Source organism: Folsomia candida, unplaced genomic scaffold (assembly GCF_002217175.1).
Source record: "Folsomia candida strain VU population unplaced genomic scaffold, ASM221717v1 Fcan01_Sc004, whole genome shotgun sequence".
NCBI lineage: Eukaryota > Metazoa > Arthropoda > Collembola > Entomobryomorpha > Isotomidae > Folsomia > Folsomia candida.
The window spans coordinates 1446715-1467706 of NW_019091196.1; the positions used below are offsets into that span (position 1 = coordinate 1446715).

The 20992-nt window shown below is 33.2% G+C and overlaps 1 protein-coding gene across 1 annotated transcript in view; it reads right to left on the minus strand.

Annotated features, from left to right (window-relative positions):
• Window positions 1-20992, minus strand: part of LOC110848261 (Down syndrome cell adhesion molecule-like protein Dscam2) — a 109302-nt gene that overhangs the window by 72764 nt on the left and 15546 nt on the right. Inside the window, exons 3-7 of the mRNA XM_035851077.1 lie at window positions 20142-20323; window positions 11559-11697; window positions 11349-11418; window positions 9879-9970; window positions 8992-9135 (exon numbers count right to left, since the gene is read on the minus strand). Coding sequence (XP_035706970.1) covers window positions 8992-9135; window positions 9879-9970; window positions 11349-11418; window positions 11559-11697; window positions 20142-20323 — 627 coding nt within the window. The remainder of the gene's footprint in view (window positions 1-8991; window positions 9136-9878; window positions 9971-11348; window positions 11419-11558; window positions 11698-20141; window positions 20324-20992) is intronic.

Consider the following 20992-nt stretch of genomic DNA (forward strand, 5'->3'; position numbering starts at 1 on the left):
GAGAGGAATTTTGCTCTCTTTTTCCCACTTTCTCCACATTTTCAATATAGTGTTTGAAGGGAGAAGAGGTGGGGATGGCTGGATGGTTGGGTGATGGAGTGCAGGAGAACGAAATGCAATGCGATGCGGGGAAAGTTAGCCAACAATGGAAAAGTATTGAGGAAAAGGGGACAATGTTGACTAAATCAAAAAAGTAGGGTGCCAAAGGTGACCTGTTAAGATGGAATAACTTCGTCGTAGATTTTTCATCTCAATTTAATGTAAATGCAACCTTGGATTAGTTAAGCCAAGCCTGAGAGTAAATTTTCTTAAAACGGCGTAATTACGACACATTAAAAATAATGTTTTAAATTTTTATCCAAATAAAATGTCATTCCTTCAAAATCACAAAACTAGTAATGTAAGAAGTAAAAATTTATTTCGGGAATCAACCTGACCACAAAATCTGGATTTTTCTAAAATTCTAACCACGTTTAAGAAATAATAATTAAATTAAATTTTTATCCATAAAATAAATTTTGATTGGTAACATACGCCATAAATTTTGTGATTTTTCAATTTTATTTGGGCAGAAATTTAAAACATTTTTTGAAATATGTAGTAAATACGCCGTTTTGATAAATTCTATAATTCTGTCATGCTTAATATCTTGAAAATTTATAGGTAAATTGTTCCCATCTAAGGTTCCTGACTAAAAGAACACGGCACATTTTTATTTACATTTTGGGAATCCATCCTCCTTATTTGAATCCTTCTGCGACTCTTTGCACGAAAAAAAGTTGTTACAGATTTTGAAACTTTATTTGGATACAAGTATAAAATATTTTTAAAATGCCTTACAAATACGCCGTTTTGAGAAACCTTATGATTGTCGAATGTTTTAAAATTTCCGGGTAATGATGGCTTTGAACCCTGACTAAAGGAGCACCACATTTTCATTTTCTTTACATTTTGGGAAACAATCCTCCTTTTTTGAATCTTTGGGCGACTCTTTGCCCGAAAAGAAAGCTGTCCCAGAGAGGATGTCGATCGTCTCTCTCGACGACAGAAAATGCACCGATAGCAAAAATCTGAACGAGTGGGAAGCATTTATTTTAAGGTTTAGTCGATTTTAAGGTGGAGATTTATTTTACGAGGATTCTCTTTTTATATTCCCGATGAGATTTTATATGTCTTGATGTTTTCCCCAAAATATTTTAAACTGAGAAAATGCGAGAGAGCAATTTGAGGCAGATGTTTTCCACGAGGAAATTGGAACGAGATAGAAATCATAGCGAAACCAGTTTATATTTATTTTGAGGAGAAATTTCTCTCCGTGAGTTTGCATTTTTCTGCAGAGCAAAGCTGGGAAAACATGCATACTTATTTGTACTTTTGTGAAACAAGTGTGCAAAAATGTGGTGGTGTTTTATTAATGCAAAAAAATGTCCTAATGCCAACAATATTTTGGCAATTTTTTTAACAGAATAGTAATTTTTATGTTTTCACCAAAATTAAAATTGTAGAAAGTTTATCAGTAGTCTTACTTTTTTAAATTCTTAAATTTGAATTTTGGTCTAAATACTTGAGAAATTTCTACCAAACGAGGATAAATTGTTGCTACAAAATTGGTTACTTGGTAGTGGAATTATTACTTTGTACTTATGCTTGATGTGACAGTCCGGTAATAGTTTTTTACCAAAATAATAAAATTGTGTAATTGTGTAATTACAGCAAAAAAAGCCTAACCTTGGAAACCGGGAAACTAGCTACCTGATAAACGAAGACGTGTATTAGGTCTCCTCGAAAAAATATTTCTGGCGTTATTTACTAGCAATAATACTACCAAATTTTTACACAAACAAAATTTAAGATGTCGCAAAATTTTTCGCAAACTCAAAATTTTGGCATACAAAACGATGTTACTCTGCTGCTGCTCATCCAAAATTGAGCGCAGCAAAATAATAACATGATAAATAAGCAGCCTTACAAAATAATCCCTTAATTCCCTTTAATTCCAGAATTTAAGTCCTTTACGCGAGTGAACATTGAGTGAAAAATAAGATAATAATTTTTTCCTAAGGTTTTGCACATGACTTAAATTTTCGCAAGTGTCAAATGCTGCCTTACATATTACGTTATGTAATAATCTTGGTGTAAAACTTGGCTAAAATATTTACGCGTATGACGCAAGAAAGAAGAATTGTGTTAAAATATTTACATCTCTGCCGTCTGCCCGACTTTCTCTCCATCTGTGGAAGCAGTTTTTTATTCATGACACGCTTAAAGATGATATCATAAAATTTTGAAAGTAGGAAAATGTGATGGAATTGGTAACAAAAAGTAGAAAATGACAATGTGGAGCCATTACTAAAAGAATTATCAAATTTGGAGTAATAATTCTGTTGCTAAATTGTTTTCGCACGAAATTCGAATCTGCCACTATCTAATTTTGTAAATTCGGTTGATCGTTAATAATTTGAATTTCACGGAAACAATGTGGCTGACATTCTAACTAAGCAATAAATGAATGGGTCAATTATGTATTATCAAGTTGAACGAGAAATTTTAATTTCGCGGAAAATTATTAGCTGCAATAACTCGTTGAGACACTTCGTTACGCGAAATTCGAGTTTTCCATCATGTAATTCTGTTAATTGGATTGATCGTAAGTTGAATTTCGCGGAAACGTATGTACTTAAAGCTTAAATTCTAACTAAACTTGCTCAAGAAAAAATATCCTTCCGTGGACTAAATATGTATTACCAACTTGGAAGAAAGTTTGAATTTTGCGGATAATGATTAGCGGTAACATCTCGCTTACTTTAAATCGCAATATTCCTTCTCCAATTATTAAGAGTGCAGTGACACCATATGTGTCTCTCTGTGTGCAAAACTGATTGAAGTGCTCGCTAAACGGGGGACAGCTATCTTCATCCCGCAGCAATAACTCCCCCATCAATCTTGTCCGGATGACAAATTGACCATACATCCCGCCAGAAAAGATCTCGGACAACGTTCTTAAGAGCATTTGGTCCTCCTCCACCGCATTGTTCTTCATCTTAGTCTCCAGCTGAATTTCGCCAGAATTTTGCAAGTGAGCAGTAGATGAATGTGTGTGGCTGGGCGGGTGCGGGGCCACTAAATAAATTTCTGTTAGTCTGTCCTCCTCTCTGTTTCGGAGAGCGGAGTGAAAGCGGTGGTGCTACAGGTGCTCGACGGAGAAAGTGGGTGAAAGTGGATTCTCCCACAAAATCAAATTAGCCCGTTGTCGTCCAGGCCTTTCTCTCCTTTTTTCGGCAGAAAATAGGTACAAAAAATATAAAATAAACAAATATGGCGAGATTGTTTTAAAGAGAAAATTGCCTCGTGGTGTTTTTTTTATATTTTTAAAGAAAATTATTGCCGGCGAGGTTTGATACAGCAGGAAAATTAAGATATTTTTTTGTGCATAAGTATATAAAATGTAAAGATATTCTGGAGTTGGTATAGCATACGACCATGTACATGGGATTTACTTATATTAATGGCATGCCTTCTTTGCCCATTTAATACATTAGACCAATACATATGTCCAAAATGTGATTGTATGTTAAAGTTGTACTTACTTGTTAGAGTTATGTCGAGGGGATTTAGCCATTTATGGCATGCTTTATTCGTCCGGCATTTAATAAATATAGCCAAAACGTGAACTATATGCGTTTTCATTTTATGTAGAATTCCATGTGTTAATGACCATTCTATTTACAAATATTGGAAGATTTAATGATTAGTCGTCACAATTTGTATTCAAAAATTAAGTCACGTGTAGTTACTGCGAAATTATGAACACTTTAGCGATGTTCATGTGAAATTAAAATTTTGTAATATTGGGAGACTCAAACGCCAGAAGACAGGTGGTACATGAATGAGCAATTTTGGTACAAAATTAGATGGCCACTCGTTCTGAAAAGTAAAATTAATTGTTTATTTTTAAAACTTGAGTTGCAAATGCGACAAGAAATCAATGTTACAGCCGATGTTTTGCATACATTGAAAATACTCTAACACATTTTTATCAATTGGTTTCAAATTTCAAAATCGCCACGAAAAATGTATGTTTCCCTTCCGATTTAATATTTTATAGATTTTAAGCCAGGTTTTCGTTATACAAAGATTATTTCTTTATAAATTTGTTTGCACGAAAAAAGTTTTCAAAATTTTATTTCTACAGTTCCCATTCTTTTTTTATCTTATTGCTCTCACATGCTGCACAATACGCCTCAAAAAAATGCAAAAAACAATCCCACATAAAAAGTTCTCGACTTGAATTGCTTTCCGAATAAAATCAGTTTTGGCATTAAATTGAGTTCGTTTCCTAAGTTCAATTTTATGTAATCGGCATTTCACCAAAATGAAATGCTTCATCACTTTCGCTTTACTTTCTACGCGGCAGCCTTTTCGCTTCGAGGGACCGACAAGGATCACGTGATCAGAAATTGTGGGAAATATTTACAAACCCGGCATACAATTATTTTTTTGAGATGGGAAATAGAAAGAATTGAACAACTTGATAAGGAGACAATTAACCATTCCTGTTCAAAAATTCACTTTTCATTCAAAAGTCAGTCATCCCGATTTCTGACTGAAGTTTTTAATTCACATTCAGTCATTTTCGTTCAAATTCATTTCATTTCACTTCAGTTCATCTGACTTCATTTCTTACTTTGCCCCATGTATTAAACATAGGGTGAAAAATGAAACGAGTGAGAAATTTTCATTCATCTCAAATGACGGAATGCTTCAGTCATTTTCATTAAAATCACATGAAATTCATTTTCATTCACAATCACAATCACTCACCATCATCATTACTAAAATGAATGAAAGTGAACAGGTATGCAATTAACGCAGTACTTCGTGACTTAGTAAAATCCCTAAATTCCGTAAACCTGTACAAAATTTTACAAATATTTCGAGGGAAAATCAGCTACAAATTTGTGTAAATTTTCTCAGATCAAGGGCGTCTTTTTATTTTGTAATAGTTTGTGAAATTATTTTCACAAAACTTATAGATTTTACTAAATTCGCAATAGTTTCGGGGATTGTTTATTATTCACTTGGTCAGCATGCAATCTATCAACACAATTATTAGCTTAATGATTTTTTAAGTTTAAATGCAACCTTCAACCTGTTCAAAATGATTTATGAAATATCCAAAGTTTACAAATATTTTTTATTGCTTATTTCGATAAGTGTTGAAACTGTTGAGTTTCGAGTAAAAACAACCGCTTTCCGAGTAAATATTTAGCCTTTTACGGAAGTTACTAATCAATTCAAAAATTCCCAAGATGTATTTAAAATTTTTTGAAAGCATGTAGATTTAATTATGTACAGCTAAAACGAGATTCAAATCTTAATAAATCAAATCCATTTAAATTAACTCTTAATTTATCAAAAGTTGGTAGATGTCGACACCTTTTTACAAAAATTCAGAAACATCAAATTATCGAACTTGTTGAGTAGATCCTATTTGCATGAATGCGTTGGTTTCTCTAATTCAATCACAAGTCATAATCGAAGGAGACAGACTGGTTGTGACTTTTTATTTTGTACAAGTCTGTAAAATTATTTTAAAAAACCCACGGGTTTTACAAATTTACTAAGGCCTGCGAGATTTGCCTCAGTGTAACATTTGAGCATCCCCTCGAATCAGATGCTACAACTAGAACGAGACCAGACCTTTAAGAAGTCCTTAAATTCAACCCAGAAAAGAGAAAGGAGCAGATGGGACCGAATTCAATCCTTATTTTGGGGACATACATAGGTCGGAAAATTTAGATTTGCTTGTACAAATTTTCTGAGAAATTCTAAATTTTTGCCAGTCTGGTAATACAGAATTGGCAACTGGTAGTAGGACTACGATTAAGAAAACTAGCTGGGTGAAAGTTTTGGTCCACGATAAGAACGATAATTACAATGTTCTGCTAAAATTATGTCACAATTCTTGTAAAATTAGTTTTTTAAGGTTTATTATTATTCTTAAATTTGGATTTGTAAGTTTTGACGGGTTTTGATGAGATTTGTGAAATTTTTGTATTAATTGTTTTTCTTTTTATTTCTTATTTCCAGTTCAGAAAATTGAATACGGTTCAATATGCCCCAAATCTCTGGCCATTGCCGACCCATGTTTTTTACGAGTTCCTCTTTTCCCTCCCGACTTTCTCAACTTTCTTAAGTGAAAAGCAACCGCTCCATTTATTCCACATCGCTCTTGGTTTCTCTTTCTCTCGGAGAGCTTGGGAATTCGGGGAAGAAAAAGAAAACTGAAATAAAACGGGGAGGAAACCAAACCGCAAACCACCCGCAAAGTAAAACCGAGAAATTCTTGTGGTCTGTTGGAAATCCTTCAAATTTTGTGTTTCTTTGTTGGGCGGAGAAGGGATCCAGTCGAGTTGATGCTTGTCCAGGAGAAAGGAGAGAAAGGTGAACGGAGGTGAACGACGGATATGTTTAATCGATGATGCTGCGAAATGGAGAAGTTCTCGACTTTATCTTTTTTCTCTCTGCAAGTGGAAATCTGGTCGGTTTATTTTTCTACTTCTTGATTTTTATGGCATCAAATCGGTTGTGGGTTTTTAGGTGCAATAAATTTCTAGGGAGGAAGGAATATAATGGATCATGGGTTGGCTAAATGGTAGATAATTTTTAAATTTTTTCGACAAATTAGACAACTTTGTATAGTTATTGGGTTAAAATAATGGAATATTCCATCAAGTTTGTGCAGATTTTGGGTTATTTTCAAAATTATGGAACATCGCTTTGGATGATTTATTTTTTGAGGGGAACCAAAAATAGAGAGGAAAGAGATGAAATCTGGAAACATTATAAAATCTGAAGTAGTTTATGCAAAGATTTATCTTTTGGAATTAAAGGCTTGCAGTTTTCTTATGGAAGTTCTGAATAAAAGAATTTACAAAATCAAGCAAAAAAAATGGAAACTAGTATTTGTTTGAGGGAGAATGTCTGAACAAAAATAAAATAATAATTTTTCGATAAAAATTTTATGATATTTTACAACAGATTTTAGTAATTTAGTACTTTCCTTCGTTTCTAAATTCAAAATTCAGACACGCATTTCGGAGATGAATTGGCTCCGGAAATTGTTCGATTAATGGAGGAAATTGGACCGGTATTAATAAGAAATTTTTGCTGGGTTTTCAATTTTTATACAATTTTTATTTTTACTGATCTACCGGAACTCAATTTTTTTTGGATAATTATGCAACTCCACGACGGAATGCGATTGGAATAATTTTACAATTTACAAGGGAGAGAATCTTGTTTCCCATTTATATATTTTTACAAAGGGAGCAGAATCGCAGCTGCGAGACTGCAGAATTGGGCAGCGTCTGTTGCTACTTTTGCTAAAATATCTCTCCGGACTTGAAGGGATCCCATTTAGATTCAAATCCAGTTTTTTGGGGGCACACAGGGTTCTCCGCGAGAATGCAGGTCTAAGAAAAATTCGAAATTCTGTTTTCAAAGTATGAGTACAAAAGTTTAGTCTGGGAACACGTTGGTAGCAAAATTTTTACCAGGGGCAGTAGAAACTAAGCATAGTACAGAAATTGACACGAAAATAAGATTACAAATCTATCGTAGACTTTTACAGATGAAATGAATCTCTTACTTTTGCAATTCGTTTTTGTCAGACTAAAATCAGAAAAATAATAACTTGCTGATCATTTATCATTTGAGTTCGTCAAAATTTGATAAGTTAAGCGTCATATTACGTTTTTTTAATAATTTTATACACATATTTTGCTACAGGTCTAAACTTTGTTTTGGAGTTTTATGGATGTCAAATTTTCTACAAGTTTGTTCATATCGGGGAAATTTTGGTAAAATTCACGTTCGTAATACGCGAATAAATTATTCATAATTTACCCTGTAATTTAACACAAAAATTGCACAATGTTGCCCTCATTTTAATACAATACAAGTTTTAGCACGATTTGCAAGTCATATTTATGTACAATCGGAAATGTTCGTTTTGCAGATAATAATGTTTACAATTTGGATTTAGCGAATGCTATTCTATTCATAACTCCCAATTTTGAGAGCACTTCCGGAACACTGCGATTTCATCGAGCCGTCCATCCATCTGTGCGAACCATAAGCCGACGACCCGGCAGCCAGTTCGCTGGTCGAATGTAGGGATGTGGCCTAATTGTTAAGGATTTGTGTGCTTTTACTGCACAATACCCCAGAGATTTTACCAAGGATTATTTTCTCCGGATGGAAAATGAGGGAAAGGCAGAGAAAGCAGGAGGAAATCTTGTTTCGTTCAATTCCATATTCTCCCGAATTTTGCAATAGAAAATTAAACTTAAAGATTTTAATTGGTTTTCGAAATGATAGTAAAGTTTAATTGAATTTTCTTTAATAATATTCCAATAAGGCAAAAATTATAAAGATAGTGAGGTATCAAATTCAAGTTCCGTTAACAATTGTTAGAACAATTAATTATATCAATTAGTGTGTATAGGATGAGAGACTACTTTTTCAAAATAGTTTTTGAACAATTTTTATGGTGTAAATGGAAATTAAATTTTTAAACTATGCAAGAGAAACTATTAGATCTGGGCAAAATCCATATCGCGAAATAAGACTTTTCAAAATTATGATATTAATACTACAAAAAACATTGCAAATTTATATCTTGTCTGTTTCTATATTCGATATTATTGCAAATACCGAATGTTAAATATGTTACAAATTTTTGTAACAAATGTGTAAATATACAAAATTCCAGTATGACTACGTTATCAATTTGTTCAGTCGATCACCTTCACTAACACATGAAATGTGACGACTGTCCAGCCCATGATACACACGTTTTGTCCCCGATTTCTTAAGCTAAACCTTCGGAAATCGGAGGAAATGATTGATACCAGAATTTTATTTGCCGACCAGACCAGACTTTCTCCACGGGGAAAAAGTGCAAATAAAGAGCAAGGACTCACTTACCTTTCACAACAATTCTCGCCCCTTCACTCGTCATCACCTCGTTCGTCAGTTTGTGCAGCGTTCGGCACGCCAACACCTTTCGTCCGTCAGACTCGTCCACGCTGAACACGTGCAACTCTCCAGACGGCAGCAGGAGCCATTTGCCTGCAAAAAGAAGAAAGAAAAGTGTGAGAAAAAAATCTTGACACGAAAAAGGTGGTTTCCACTCAAAAACTTTCTCCATCACTTTCTCTCCATTCTGTTTTATTGTGTGACATTTTTTTCGGGGAGGAAATGACCCAGAATAAAATTAGGGTGAAAGTAAACTGTGACGAGGTGAGGAATTGCATCATCTTTCTATGGTTCAGAGAGTGCCTTAAATATTTTTTTGCAAATATAGATTTGGCAAAGGTTTCGGAAAATGGAAGCTTGCACTTTTCCCTTTTTGAAAATCTACTAAAAGTTTTGTAATAAACACCTTTTTGTCTACATACAATTACCGGGTGTGATTTTTCGCAAGTATTTTTACAAAGTTACAGAATGCTGAGAACCTAATTTTTTTATGAAAGAATTGAAAAATAAACTTCAAGAAAATTTACACCTGAGCAATATTTTTGGTAAACACTTCTTCGCAAATAAAATTTATGGCGTATTTCTTTACAAATATTTGTTGCAACGTCTTTAAATAGAGAACTTGTGTGGGCGAAATTGTTGCAGGAGACTAAAAAAACGAATAAAATGTTAGTGTTGCATAATAATTTCATTATTTTTTTCCTAAGTTTCACCGTGTTGAAATAAATTTGTGGTGGAATAAATTTGCAAAATTAATTATGTCTAGTAAATATTTTTTGTAAAGTTTTCACAATAGTGGGAACACAGGGAAATAAGTGAGTACATGAAACACGGACCTGTTTGGAAGTTTGGATATATGTTGAGTGATCCATCTTGCACCCAGGAAGTCACAGTGATATAGTCCACAAGCTCGGGAGGCACGAGGCAGCTGCGGAAAAATGAAGATACAAATTATCAAATTTTAATTACATCAATCAATTCGAAAAAAAATATTTTACGAAGGTCGCCAAATTTTGGCTCAACCTTTGAAAATTTTTGAGGCCCAAAATTTAGATGTTTTTCAGTACTAGTCTAAAGGTGCGTTTATAATTTAACCCTTTGTAAGTTGCGCCATAGTTGAATTATCACATTGGAAAAAGATACCAAAAGGAGTGAAGTATAAACTCATCTTAAATTTCCTAAATTGATGGAATGTTTTGGTGGAATCCTCATGGTATGAAAATCAAAAAATGGCAGCTATGGTATTTTAGGTATTTATTTAAATACTGGCAAATATGGCATATTGTAAATTTCATTTGTCTCATACACTACCCCTTAGTTCAATCAATCTTTTGTATTTTTGGGAATCTATATTTTTATTCATATCAAAAACGGCGTCTTTATTGGACAAATTATTAAATACGAAAATAAAATGTCATTAATTTTTTTAAGTCAGTCAAACAAAAAATATTTCTAAATTATTTGCAAATGTTGGTGAAACAATGTCCTCAAATAAAAACACTGAAGCAATTCACCCTTTGGTCTTTGGTAACTTTGAGAAGTCTGCGCGTTTTATTGAATAATTTTACAAACTTTTACAAATGAGACGCGTTAGCGTCGATGCACCGCAAAGTATTGCGGTGCATCGAAGTCAACCGGATGGATTTGATTTGAATTTCGGCCCGCCTCCAATGTTAATCAAATGGGCACGTGATTTTGGCGCGTAGAAATCCTGTCCGGTTGACTTCGATCCACCGCAATAGGTTTACAAAAAATTTACAAGTCTTGTGAGCATATTTTTTTTACCCTTGCTTATGTTTTCGAAATTTGGAATTTGCTAATTTCTTAAAAGGCGTTTTAATTTAACAAATTATTAACATGAAAATAAAATGTCGCTATTTTTTGCATGTGTCAAACTAAAGAGATTATCCACATTTTAAATTATTTGCAAATGTTGAGGAAATAATTTTAGCAAATAACACTTTCATAAATTCGGTAGACTTGAAAACTCACAAAATTTTATAAATACATATTTCTAAGTAAAATTAGCGTGCAAATTTTTGCAACTTTATTCAGACCAAGGGGTCTCTTTATTTTGTAAATTCATGTAACATTATTGTATAAAATTTGATTTTACAAAGCTAGCAATGACTGTGTGGATTCCTTCAATAATTTGATGAAATTTTAAACTTGACATACATTAATTACAAGGTAGTTGATTGATTTATGGGAGTCGATTAATCTCACAATTTGATGTACCCACGTGTCCCATAATTTGCAAAATGATGAGATAACTGGCTTCATGACAAGAAGGGGAAAAAACTCACCGTAAAACGGCATTATTTCCCCGGATCACGGCCACGTCCGGATTTTGGATGTGGAACGGGGTGTCCAGCACTGCAACAATTCCAGAGATTACGAACACAATTTCTAATTAAAATGACATAACGACAGAAATTTTGGGGAGGAAAACTCATAATTTTTTGTGCAAGTTTTCCCCAGAAAGTTTTGCTTTCACTTTTCCCTGGATTTCTTACCTGCACGAACCACGACTTCCGGACTGATAATTGTTCCCGACGGATTACTAAGTTTGCACTGAAGCGTCGCAAAGTGAACGTCGGGTCGGAACTTGTCAATGGGAAAGGGGAGAAAGCGTATATTTCCGGTTGGCAGCACCTGAAAAGGGATAAAAGTGAATTTATATTTTTTGAATTACATTTATACAGTTGAATTGGATTTTTTGATAGAAATATCAGAAACACTGTTTAGTTCTCAAAGTAAAAATATTAATTATTTCGAGTAATGTTCAAGAACTTTACTAGCCGTACGGTTTTTGTGAAATTTCTAAGTATACTTTTAAAAAATGGAACAAGTTTTCATTGTTTTATCATTTTATATTTTACTCTCGAAAATTTCTAAGTGAGAATTGTTGGATATTATAAAATTTCATCTGTGCAAAATGCGAGCTTTACATATTTATACAGTCGATCAAGAAGAAACCCAAAGTTTAATTTGAATATTACATTTACAGTATATATTTATTATCGTCACTAAAGTCTGAAAATACCAATAAAAATCCCAGAAATTCTTATAAAATCAATTTTTTACGAAACATCTGTCTCTGGGTTGTAGCGTCAAACTGCTAATGAGCTATAGAACAGCGAATAACTGATCTTTCTTATTAAAAAAGCGTTATACTTTCAGTTTACATAAATTACTATCGTCATCAAAACTTGAAACCTTTAAAATTCTGATGCATGTGACCAATTTTTTTATATAGAATTGGGAACCCCATAGAAAATGTGATCCCCCCACACAAATCGATACCAAAATTTTCGCACAGTCCCCAAGTTTCCATTCTCTGTTTTCACTGAACCATTGTAAATTTTGATCTCGCTTTCACCACTCAAAAACCAGACAAAACAACCCACACAACACTCGCAAACAAATTCAGTCCTTTCAAATGGATGGACTTGGTCACCCACACAAACACTCACTCACTTTCACCACGACCACTTCATCATCTCCACTAAATTTGCTCTCCTCCATCCAACTTTCTATCTCTGTGGATGAAACGAGGACAACAAAATTGGGTTCACATCATAACACGGGAGCCATGCATAACACGAAACAATCATGCTTTGTGACGTCCAGGAGTTTACTTAATTCTGCTTTCAGGACGGGTGCTTTCACCCAATTAAAATCTTTGGGGGTGTTCATCTCAAAAAAGTGGATGCAATTCTTGGTGAGACAATACTTAGGATTATCCTAAATATTGTCCCACCAAGAATTTTTAGTGCTTTCCACTATTAGTGGAAAGCACTAAAAATTAATTGTGTGGTAGAATTAGGCTTTACCGCGTTGGTAACGATTTGCCATCAACAATTTTTCATGAACATAAAAAAGTTCGTATTATCCTCTTGACATAATAAATAGTAATTTCTATACGAATTGAAAATCATGTCGATCTTGGCGCATATAAATAGCTTCACACTTCCGGTAACGATTTTTCATCGAACGGAAACAAATTTTTCCCGGAATAATAAGTCGATAAACGATAAGAATTTTGTTAAGCATGATTTTCAACCTCGAATTTATTTCGATCGACCAGGTTTTCATTTCTTGTTCTTCTTCATGTCTCTATTTCCTACCAAACGGTAATAATTACAAAGGTGAATACATTTAATTCATAAAAGATTTGACTTTCTCACTTATTCATGAGTACCCCTTTTGCAGTTTTGCCACTAATTGCACAAGTTGTATCCTCCCAGACCCCGTCCCAGTGAATAATTCCACTAAAATCACGGATTGCATAATACACCTGTCTCTCCATCTATCCAATCCACCGACTTGATGACTTTGTGTTCACGTACTTTCACTCATTTCATCCCCAATCTATAATCCTCTCGAACAAAAATACTCGTCGAAACACATATTTTGGTGAAAGCAGCCTCCGAAGAACACATTGTGATCGTCTGGTCCGGAGTTGTCCCCTGATTTATGTTCTCGATGGGTGAAAGTAGAAAGGAAATAAATAAATCGTGCTGCCGACTTTCACCGAAATTCTAATTTTGTTCTTTTCTCCATTCATTCCTCTCCGCTTGTTCCTTGATTCCTCGTCGTATTAAAATCCAATTTTGCTCACGGGGAGGGCAAGCCGGTAACCAAGAGATGGATGAAATTGGACGGGAGAAAGCACGGTTTATGTTCCCAAAGTCGGAATAAAACCTAATTTCGACCCAACATAAAATTTATGTGGGTTTAATATTGAAATAAAATGGACTCGGACGGCGAATTCTTCTTCCTTTTTGAATGAAGGAAGAAAGTCTTCATTTTTTAGTCGATGAATGTAACGATGACGTATAACGAGGCGGATTATTTTGCAAGTTCTTTGTATGATTTTTTAGATAGGATTTACGTAGGTGTTTTATTATTGATTTTCAAAAGGTATGTTCCGCACTGTTTGCGATCAAACTTTTGATGAAATAACAAACTTCAGATACATTTAGGAGGCTGTGATTTTTTTCAGGTTTGTAGGTTGACATAAACACTAGCAATAAATCAGCAAACTTTACCTCGACGGAAAAATGTCAGATTTGCAAATTAAATATCGTAGTGTGATTTAACTTTTAATGCTGGAGGGGCAATACGTGTCGCAGATTTATGATCGAATGCTTAAAATTTACGATGAAAACTGCCCAACACAAGACACAAATTCAATTTGGTCAATAAGTTCAAATGATGGCGAAAAGAAGTCTCGGACAAAAAGCCGCTAGGACGCCCAAAATCTGTTTCTCCCACAGAAAGGCTCAGGAAACTAGATGAACCAATAATGAGAGATCCGCGATTGAAACTGTCCTATTTAGCAGATGAGATGGGTGTTCCAAAACCAACAATTTGTTCCATGTTAACTGAAGACTTCGGTATGAAAATGGCTTCCTCCCGTTGGGTACCAAAATTGCTTTCGGCATCTCAAAAACAGGATCGAGTCGACTTTAGTAATGAAAATTTTGCCCTTTCAAATGAAACCTGGAACCTGATTCATATTTTAATAGTTGGATATGATACTTGGGTTTACTATTATGACCCGGAGACCAAATAATAATTCATACAATGGAAGCACGGGGGGTCGCCACCGCCCATGAAAGCAAAAGTGCAAAAACCTGCCAAAACATTGATGATTCCCATTTTCAAGGACACCAAAGGTCCCTTCCTTATAACATTTATTGGTAAAAATACTATGATAAATGGGACAGCCTATGCAGGAATCCCGAAGGAGCTGTGTGCTGTGGTTGAAGAAAACGTGGGGTCAAAAAAAAGAGTTGGTGCATTTTTAGCACGCCAAAGCGCCACCTCATACCTGGCATTTTGCGAGGACTGCTGCAGACGGAAATTGCTTCGCCGTCATAAACCACCTCCCGTACAGTTCAGACATGACCCTTGGTGATTATTATTCGTTTCGAAACTTAAAGAAGGACATCAGGGGGAAACGGTTTTCTGATGATAATGAAATCAAGTCGTAAATTTTGGCATATTTTCGAGGTAAATTTTGATGAGCTATTGCTAGTGTTAATGTTAACCTACAGAACTGAAAAAAATCACAGCATCCTAAATGTATTTGAAGTTTGTTATTTCATCAAAAGTTTGGTCAGAAACAGTGCGGAACATACCTTTTGAAAATCAATAATAAAACACCCACGTAAATATAGTGTATTTATCGAATTGGTTTGAAAATTGGGAGGGAATTTAAGCAAAGCGGATTACAAAATAAAGTATTATGTTACTATTTTTAGTGATGTTGTTGGAATTTTGGATTTAAATTAATTTAGTAATTTATTTAATTTATAAGTCAACAAAAGAAGTTTGGATAGAATATTTGTACATGAATAAAAGAATTGCATATGTAATTCTATAATAATTTTAAAATTGTTAAAAGTTTGAATTTTTTAAATTTAGAATAATTATTTCAAATAAATTATTTGAAAAATGGCTATTTCAATAACAAGAGATTTTGCGATTTATCTAAACTTCTCTCACGTATGTGAAACTAAACTATAACTTACACTCTTCGCCAAATGGTAGACAATTTTAAGATTCTGAAAATTCCTGTAACATTCATTTCTTAAAATGTTCTGAAATTGATTTTTTTTTAATTTATTTTCACTCAAGTCCAAATTGTTGTGAATTTAATGTTAAAACGCTAACTGATTATTATAATAATACTACGTAATTGTAATAACGACAACCAACCAATAAATCATATGTTAATAATTTGCAACCGAGGAAACGAGCGTGTTCTTCCATCTGATTTAAATTTCTTATCCTACTTAACTTTTACGAAATCAATCAAGATCTCTAAACTCGTACAGTACTGTACGAGTAAAGTTAATACTTATTGACTTTTTCATAAATCTTATTAATAGTCTTATTAATAATAATAATCTTATTAATAATCTTATTAATTGAATAAATCAATATTTGTAAAATTTTGTATAAGTTTTTAGGTTTACAGATTTTTCAATGCTATCAAGGTCTGCGTGAATGCCGCACAGTTTACAAAGGAACTCTTGAAAATGCGAAGATGCATTAAATATTTCCTCAACCTGTTATAACGTGTAACTCACGCAAATATTTGGCACGAAATCGCAAACTATACAACTATACTGTATGTTGTACCCCTGGATAAATAAGCAATAATAATGCAAAAACTGAGGTTGAGGAAGGAATCATGAAAAAATGGAAATCATCACGCCCGCAAAAAAACATGTTCTTCCTTTTATCTGCTTTCTCTCTCACTTGTTCCGACAAGAAACTGTCACTCTCACACCAACAATACACAAATGCACAATTGGAAATAAACAAGTTTGGGGAAAAGACATGATTTCACTTTCACCACGACTTTCACCTCGTGAGAAAATTGGACCACTTTTCTCCCATGGAAAAAAGTGTCTCATTCTATTTAAGGAAACTAATTTATTCCTTGTGGAATGTAATGGGGGTAGTCAAGTCAAAATTATTCGGGATGGCGAAAAATTATAAAATATTAGTTTGCAAAAATGAAAATACTGATAATTTAATACTGAAAATACTCAGTAATTCTATAATCGTCATAAAATTAAGATATGGATCCATGAAGGTTTAGACTTGCAAATTAATCATGCACTATTTTGTAACGTTTTTGAAAAGCTCAGACATTTGTTTTCCAAAATTACATTGTTTTAAATTTAAATTCATTCGCTAAAAATTTATGGAGACGTAAATATTCATAATTTTACTCAGATGGACCATGCGACAACTGGAAGTGTGTTCCTACGTAATTTTACAAAATTTCTAAAAATATTGAAAAAATGCGGTTTGGATGTTTGTAACCCAAAAAAATTTGTAATCTTATGTACATACCTACAAAAAAAATTACAGAAATTTGCAAAAATTAATTAGCAGCCAAAACGGATCTATATAAATTCCTTAAATCTATTTACAAAACTAACATATAATTTACTCGGTGACAAACCTTTACATTAAATATTTGTTATTTTTTAGTGTATTTTTCACGCTAGGTTTTATTTTTTAACGTACTTGTCGCCTTTAAATCTTATAGGTTCGAGTAAAATTAGCTTTCTGTGTGGTTTTATTAATTCGAAGGTGTCATTGTGCACACTGAATAGAAATCCTAAACCGAACATTATAAGATGTACATATAAATTTCACATAACTTGATTACAAATTGTAATTAGATCTGAATATTTTTCTATTGGATTTAGTGCTTACATGAACATCGTTTGATCTTTTCAACTAGTAACAGCTACTCTAGTTTTGCCATAAAGTTTTAACAACGACAAAGTCGTAAAACTAATAGTGAACATGTATATGAATGTGAAAATTGCGTTAGAGAAACCGATATAAAATCCAAAAAAGTGAAATTTTGCACTTCTCATAAGCTTTGGGTTGTAATTTACAACTTGTAAGTCTTCATCACAACGGAATCCTTATGGAAAACATCTAATTTCTTAATTAACACTGAGTTTTAACCAAAACGGAATACCAGTTTGCCGCAGAGAACGTTGAATATAAATCCTAAACAAAAAATTAGAAGATGTTTAAATTCTGCATAAATTGTTTGCAACTTGTAAATATTTCAATTGAATTTGGTGAACCCACCTGAAAAGAAACTTCTATCTTTTTATGAAGTAATTGATAATTAATTTTTGAAACATTAAGCCTTAACGACATCAAAGTCCTCCAATTACATAAATTATAATAAAAATAGCGATAAAAATAGCGATAAAAATACCTCTAAATTGACTTCATCTGTGTATTTAACAATTTTGAAAACTTTTTTAAAACATTTTTAAAACAAAAGAATAACCGGACAACTAACGAGTTGTTATTTCAGAAACTTAAATTTCATATGAATTAGATCATTAAGATGAAAATGGCTAAATTAAATTTACAAAATTGGTAATTTTATAGATATTATAATAAACACAATCTCTGTTAATATGCCAAATTAAAATCGGTCCTTTTCCAAATTAATGCATGAAAATGACTGAATTGAAGTGATTATCCCGAATAAACCTCATTTTTATCATTCCCTCATTTAACTTTTTTCCTATTCAACTCTCTGTATTCAAATCATATCCAAATTTTATTATATTTTCACTTTCTTCTCGTCCCAAACAATATTTGGATTCCATTTTACGATCGTGATCATCATTTCGTCCCATTCTCCCTTTCTTTCTCTGTGAATCTTTTGTGGTGGGGAAAGTTTTGGGAAAGTAAGTATCGTAAAACGCGCAATTTATAATTCTTTCAGATCCAAATCGAATCCAGGCCACAATTCACAACAAAAAGCACCCCACCTGGTTTACCCTCCTCGTCTCACACTTTCACCACTCGGAGGACGAGGAATCACCAGGATCAAATAACTCTGCGAACCATTGTTGCTACTTCCCCACAAACGAAATGTTCGTGTCTGCTTTCTCTTTTTGGGCGACTTGTTCTCTCTCCAGGACCAAATGGTGAGCTTAGGTTACAATAATATCTGAGGACTAAAAACACGCTAGAAAATTTGAGGGAACACAATTTTTAAAAGAAAAAATAAAATATGAAAATGAGAATTTGATATTCTCGTACGACAAAGTGTCGATAAGGAAGTAAAAATAAGTTTTAATACCCATCATAACACTTGAGAGAAATTTAAAAATAAAAAAATAATCATCTGCATAAATATAACATATTTTATGTAGGTTTCTGACACAGCCATGAGTCCAGAAACTGAAAATAATCGATGAGATCCTATTTAGCTGAAACCGTAAATATTGGTTTGCAATAGATATCGCATGGACCAACTATTGTTCTTCTCATGAGCTCGTCTCATATTTGCCAAATGTATTTTGTAAAGTATTTTTGTATTTTAAAATACATTGACCGACCCAAAAATTAGAAAATACAAAATACCTGGCTAGCTTCAAAATACAAAATACAAAATACTTTCATCTGAACCATGGCCCTCAAAATACAAAATAGTATTTTGTATTTTGTAATTTGTATTTTGTATTTCAAATAGTATTTTGCCCAACCCTGATTGTTAGCCAATCCTTTGAAAATTAGGCAATTTTTTAATTGAACATATCTAATCCTTATTAAAACTCAAGGCTATCCAAATTTAATCCAGTTATGGTTTGTGATTTAGCAGCAAACAAGAGGTGTTTATTGACATTCGAAATTGAAGAATTTAGCAAATGTTACAAATTTTGTGTGTAAAAACTTGTGAAATTTGGATTGTTTCAAAAACACGGTTTGACCAGAATTTTATTCATGCATTTTATTTTTTACAACAGTACAAAGTCGTTATTGGAATGTGTAAAAAGGATTAGGTTGACTTTTGAGCCGATATGAAATTCTGGGGATTTTTTAATTACTGAACGTATTTAACACAGATTATTCCCTCTCTTGTTGTCATTATATTATTAAATATCTGTTTTCTTATGTTTTTAAAAGTACTTATCAACATTTGAAGTTGCAAAATTGGGCAAGTGTGTATTTTGCTTGTAAAAATTTGTGAAATTTGCACTATTTCGTGAGTATAAGATAAAAAGGTGTAGGTGAAAGTTTGCATATAATAACATCAAATAACATGATATCTGAGCCGATTTATAATTTAAATAATTTTTGTAATTTTTTGAACGAGATAAGTCCAAGGTTAGCCAAATTATATACTCTGTGGTTATAACGGTAAATATTCGCATACTTCTTATTTTTAGTAGTTATTAAGATCGAAGTAAAAAATAGAAAATGTTTCAAATTTGTTTGTGCAAGAATTGGTGAAATTAGCATTTTTTCTTAATCTAAAGCTCAATGTGTTGTTTTTCGACTAAATTACAAAATCGTAGTAAAAAGGGGAGGAAAAAGTTAGTAATAAAGCATGCATGATTTCTGAGCCAATGTGAAATGTACTGAATACATTTAACCTAGATGCAAACAGTACAGCTTCTGACTATGTGATTATAATTGAAAATATTTATATTCTTCTGGTCTTGGAAGTATTTATTAACAATCGACATTGAATTCTCAAATTGGTGAAATGAGTATTATTTTGAGAACATGTACAAAAAACTGACCTCTCTTAAGCCGGTGACATTTCCGACTGGAAATCCATCCCGGGAGACCCATTCGACCCGCGGGTGTGGGGACCCGTGCCCCCCGCAGCGCAAACTGCCGCCCAATCTGCTACTGAAAGCGTATGAAGAGCTCCACTCGTCCAAAAAGCGGGGCCCACTCTCATCCAGGGATAAACTCCAGGCTGAAATTTTATAAAAAAATAGTGATCAGTGCTTGGTTTTCATATATGCACTCTTAACACATTATCATTTACATTCACCAAATATTACGTATTTATACATTTGGGAATCTACATTTTTGTACTCCATAAAAGGCGTTTTAGTTTGACAAATTATTAAAAGGTGAAAATAAAATATGATTAATTTTAAACAGATAAATCTGAAAAAATTATCTGTCCCTTACACACTCTTAAGAACCCGGTGTTAATCGTTGTGCATATTGTATGACTTCACCGTTCGGTAATAGTTTCTCACTTAACGGTGACAAAATCAACACCAGCCAGTGACAACGGGTTACCATGTGGGCAAGGTTTATTATCATGTGGTGAAAAACAATATCACCATTTAGTGAAATCACATCGTGCAGTGAGGATTAACACCGTTATTTAGAGTGCTCAACGTTTTTGCGAATTGATTACTTGTATCAAAATATTGAGGCACTTCACGCAGTCATTAGTAACTTTGTAAAACCCGTAATTTTTGTAAAATAATTTGGCAAACTTAAAAAAATAAAATGTGATCTGAACAAGCTAATTTTACTCCGAAATATTTGTAACATTTTGCACGTTCTTAGAATTTACGAATATAACAAAGTTACCAAGGACTGCATGAATTGTCTCATTTTATTTTGT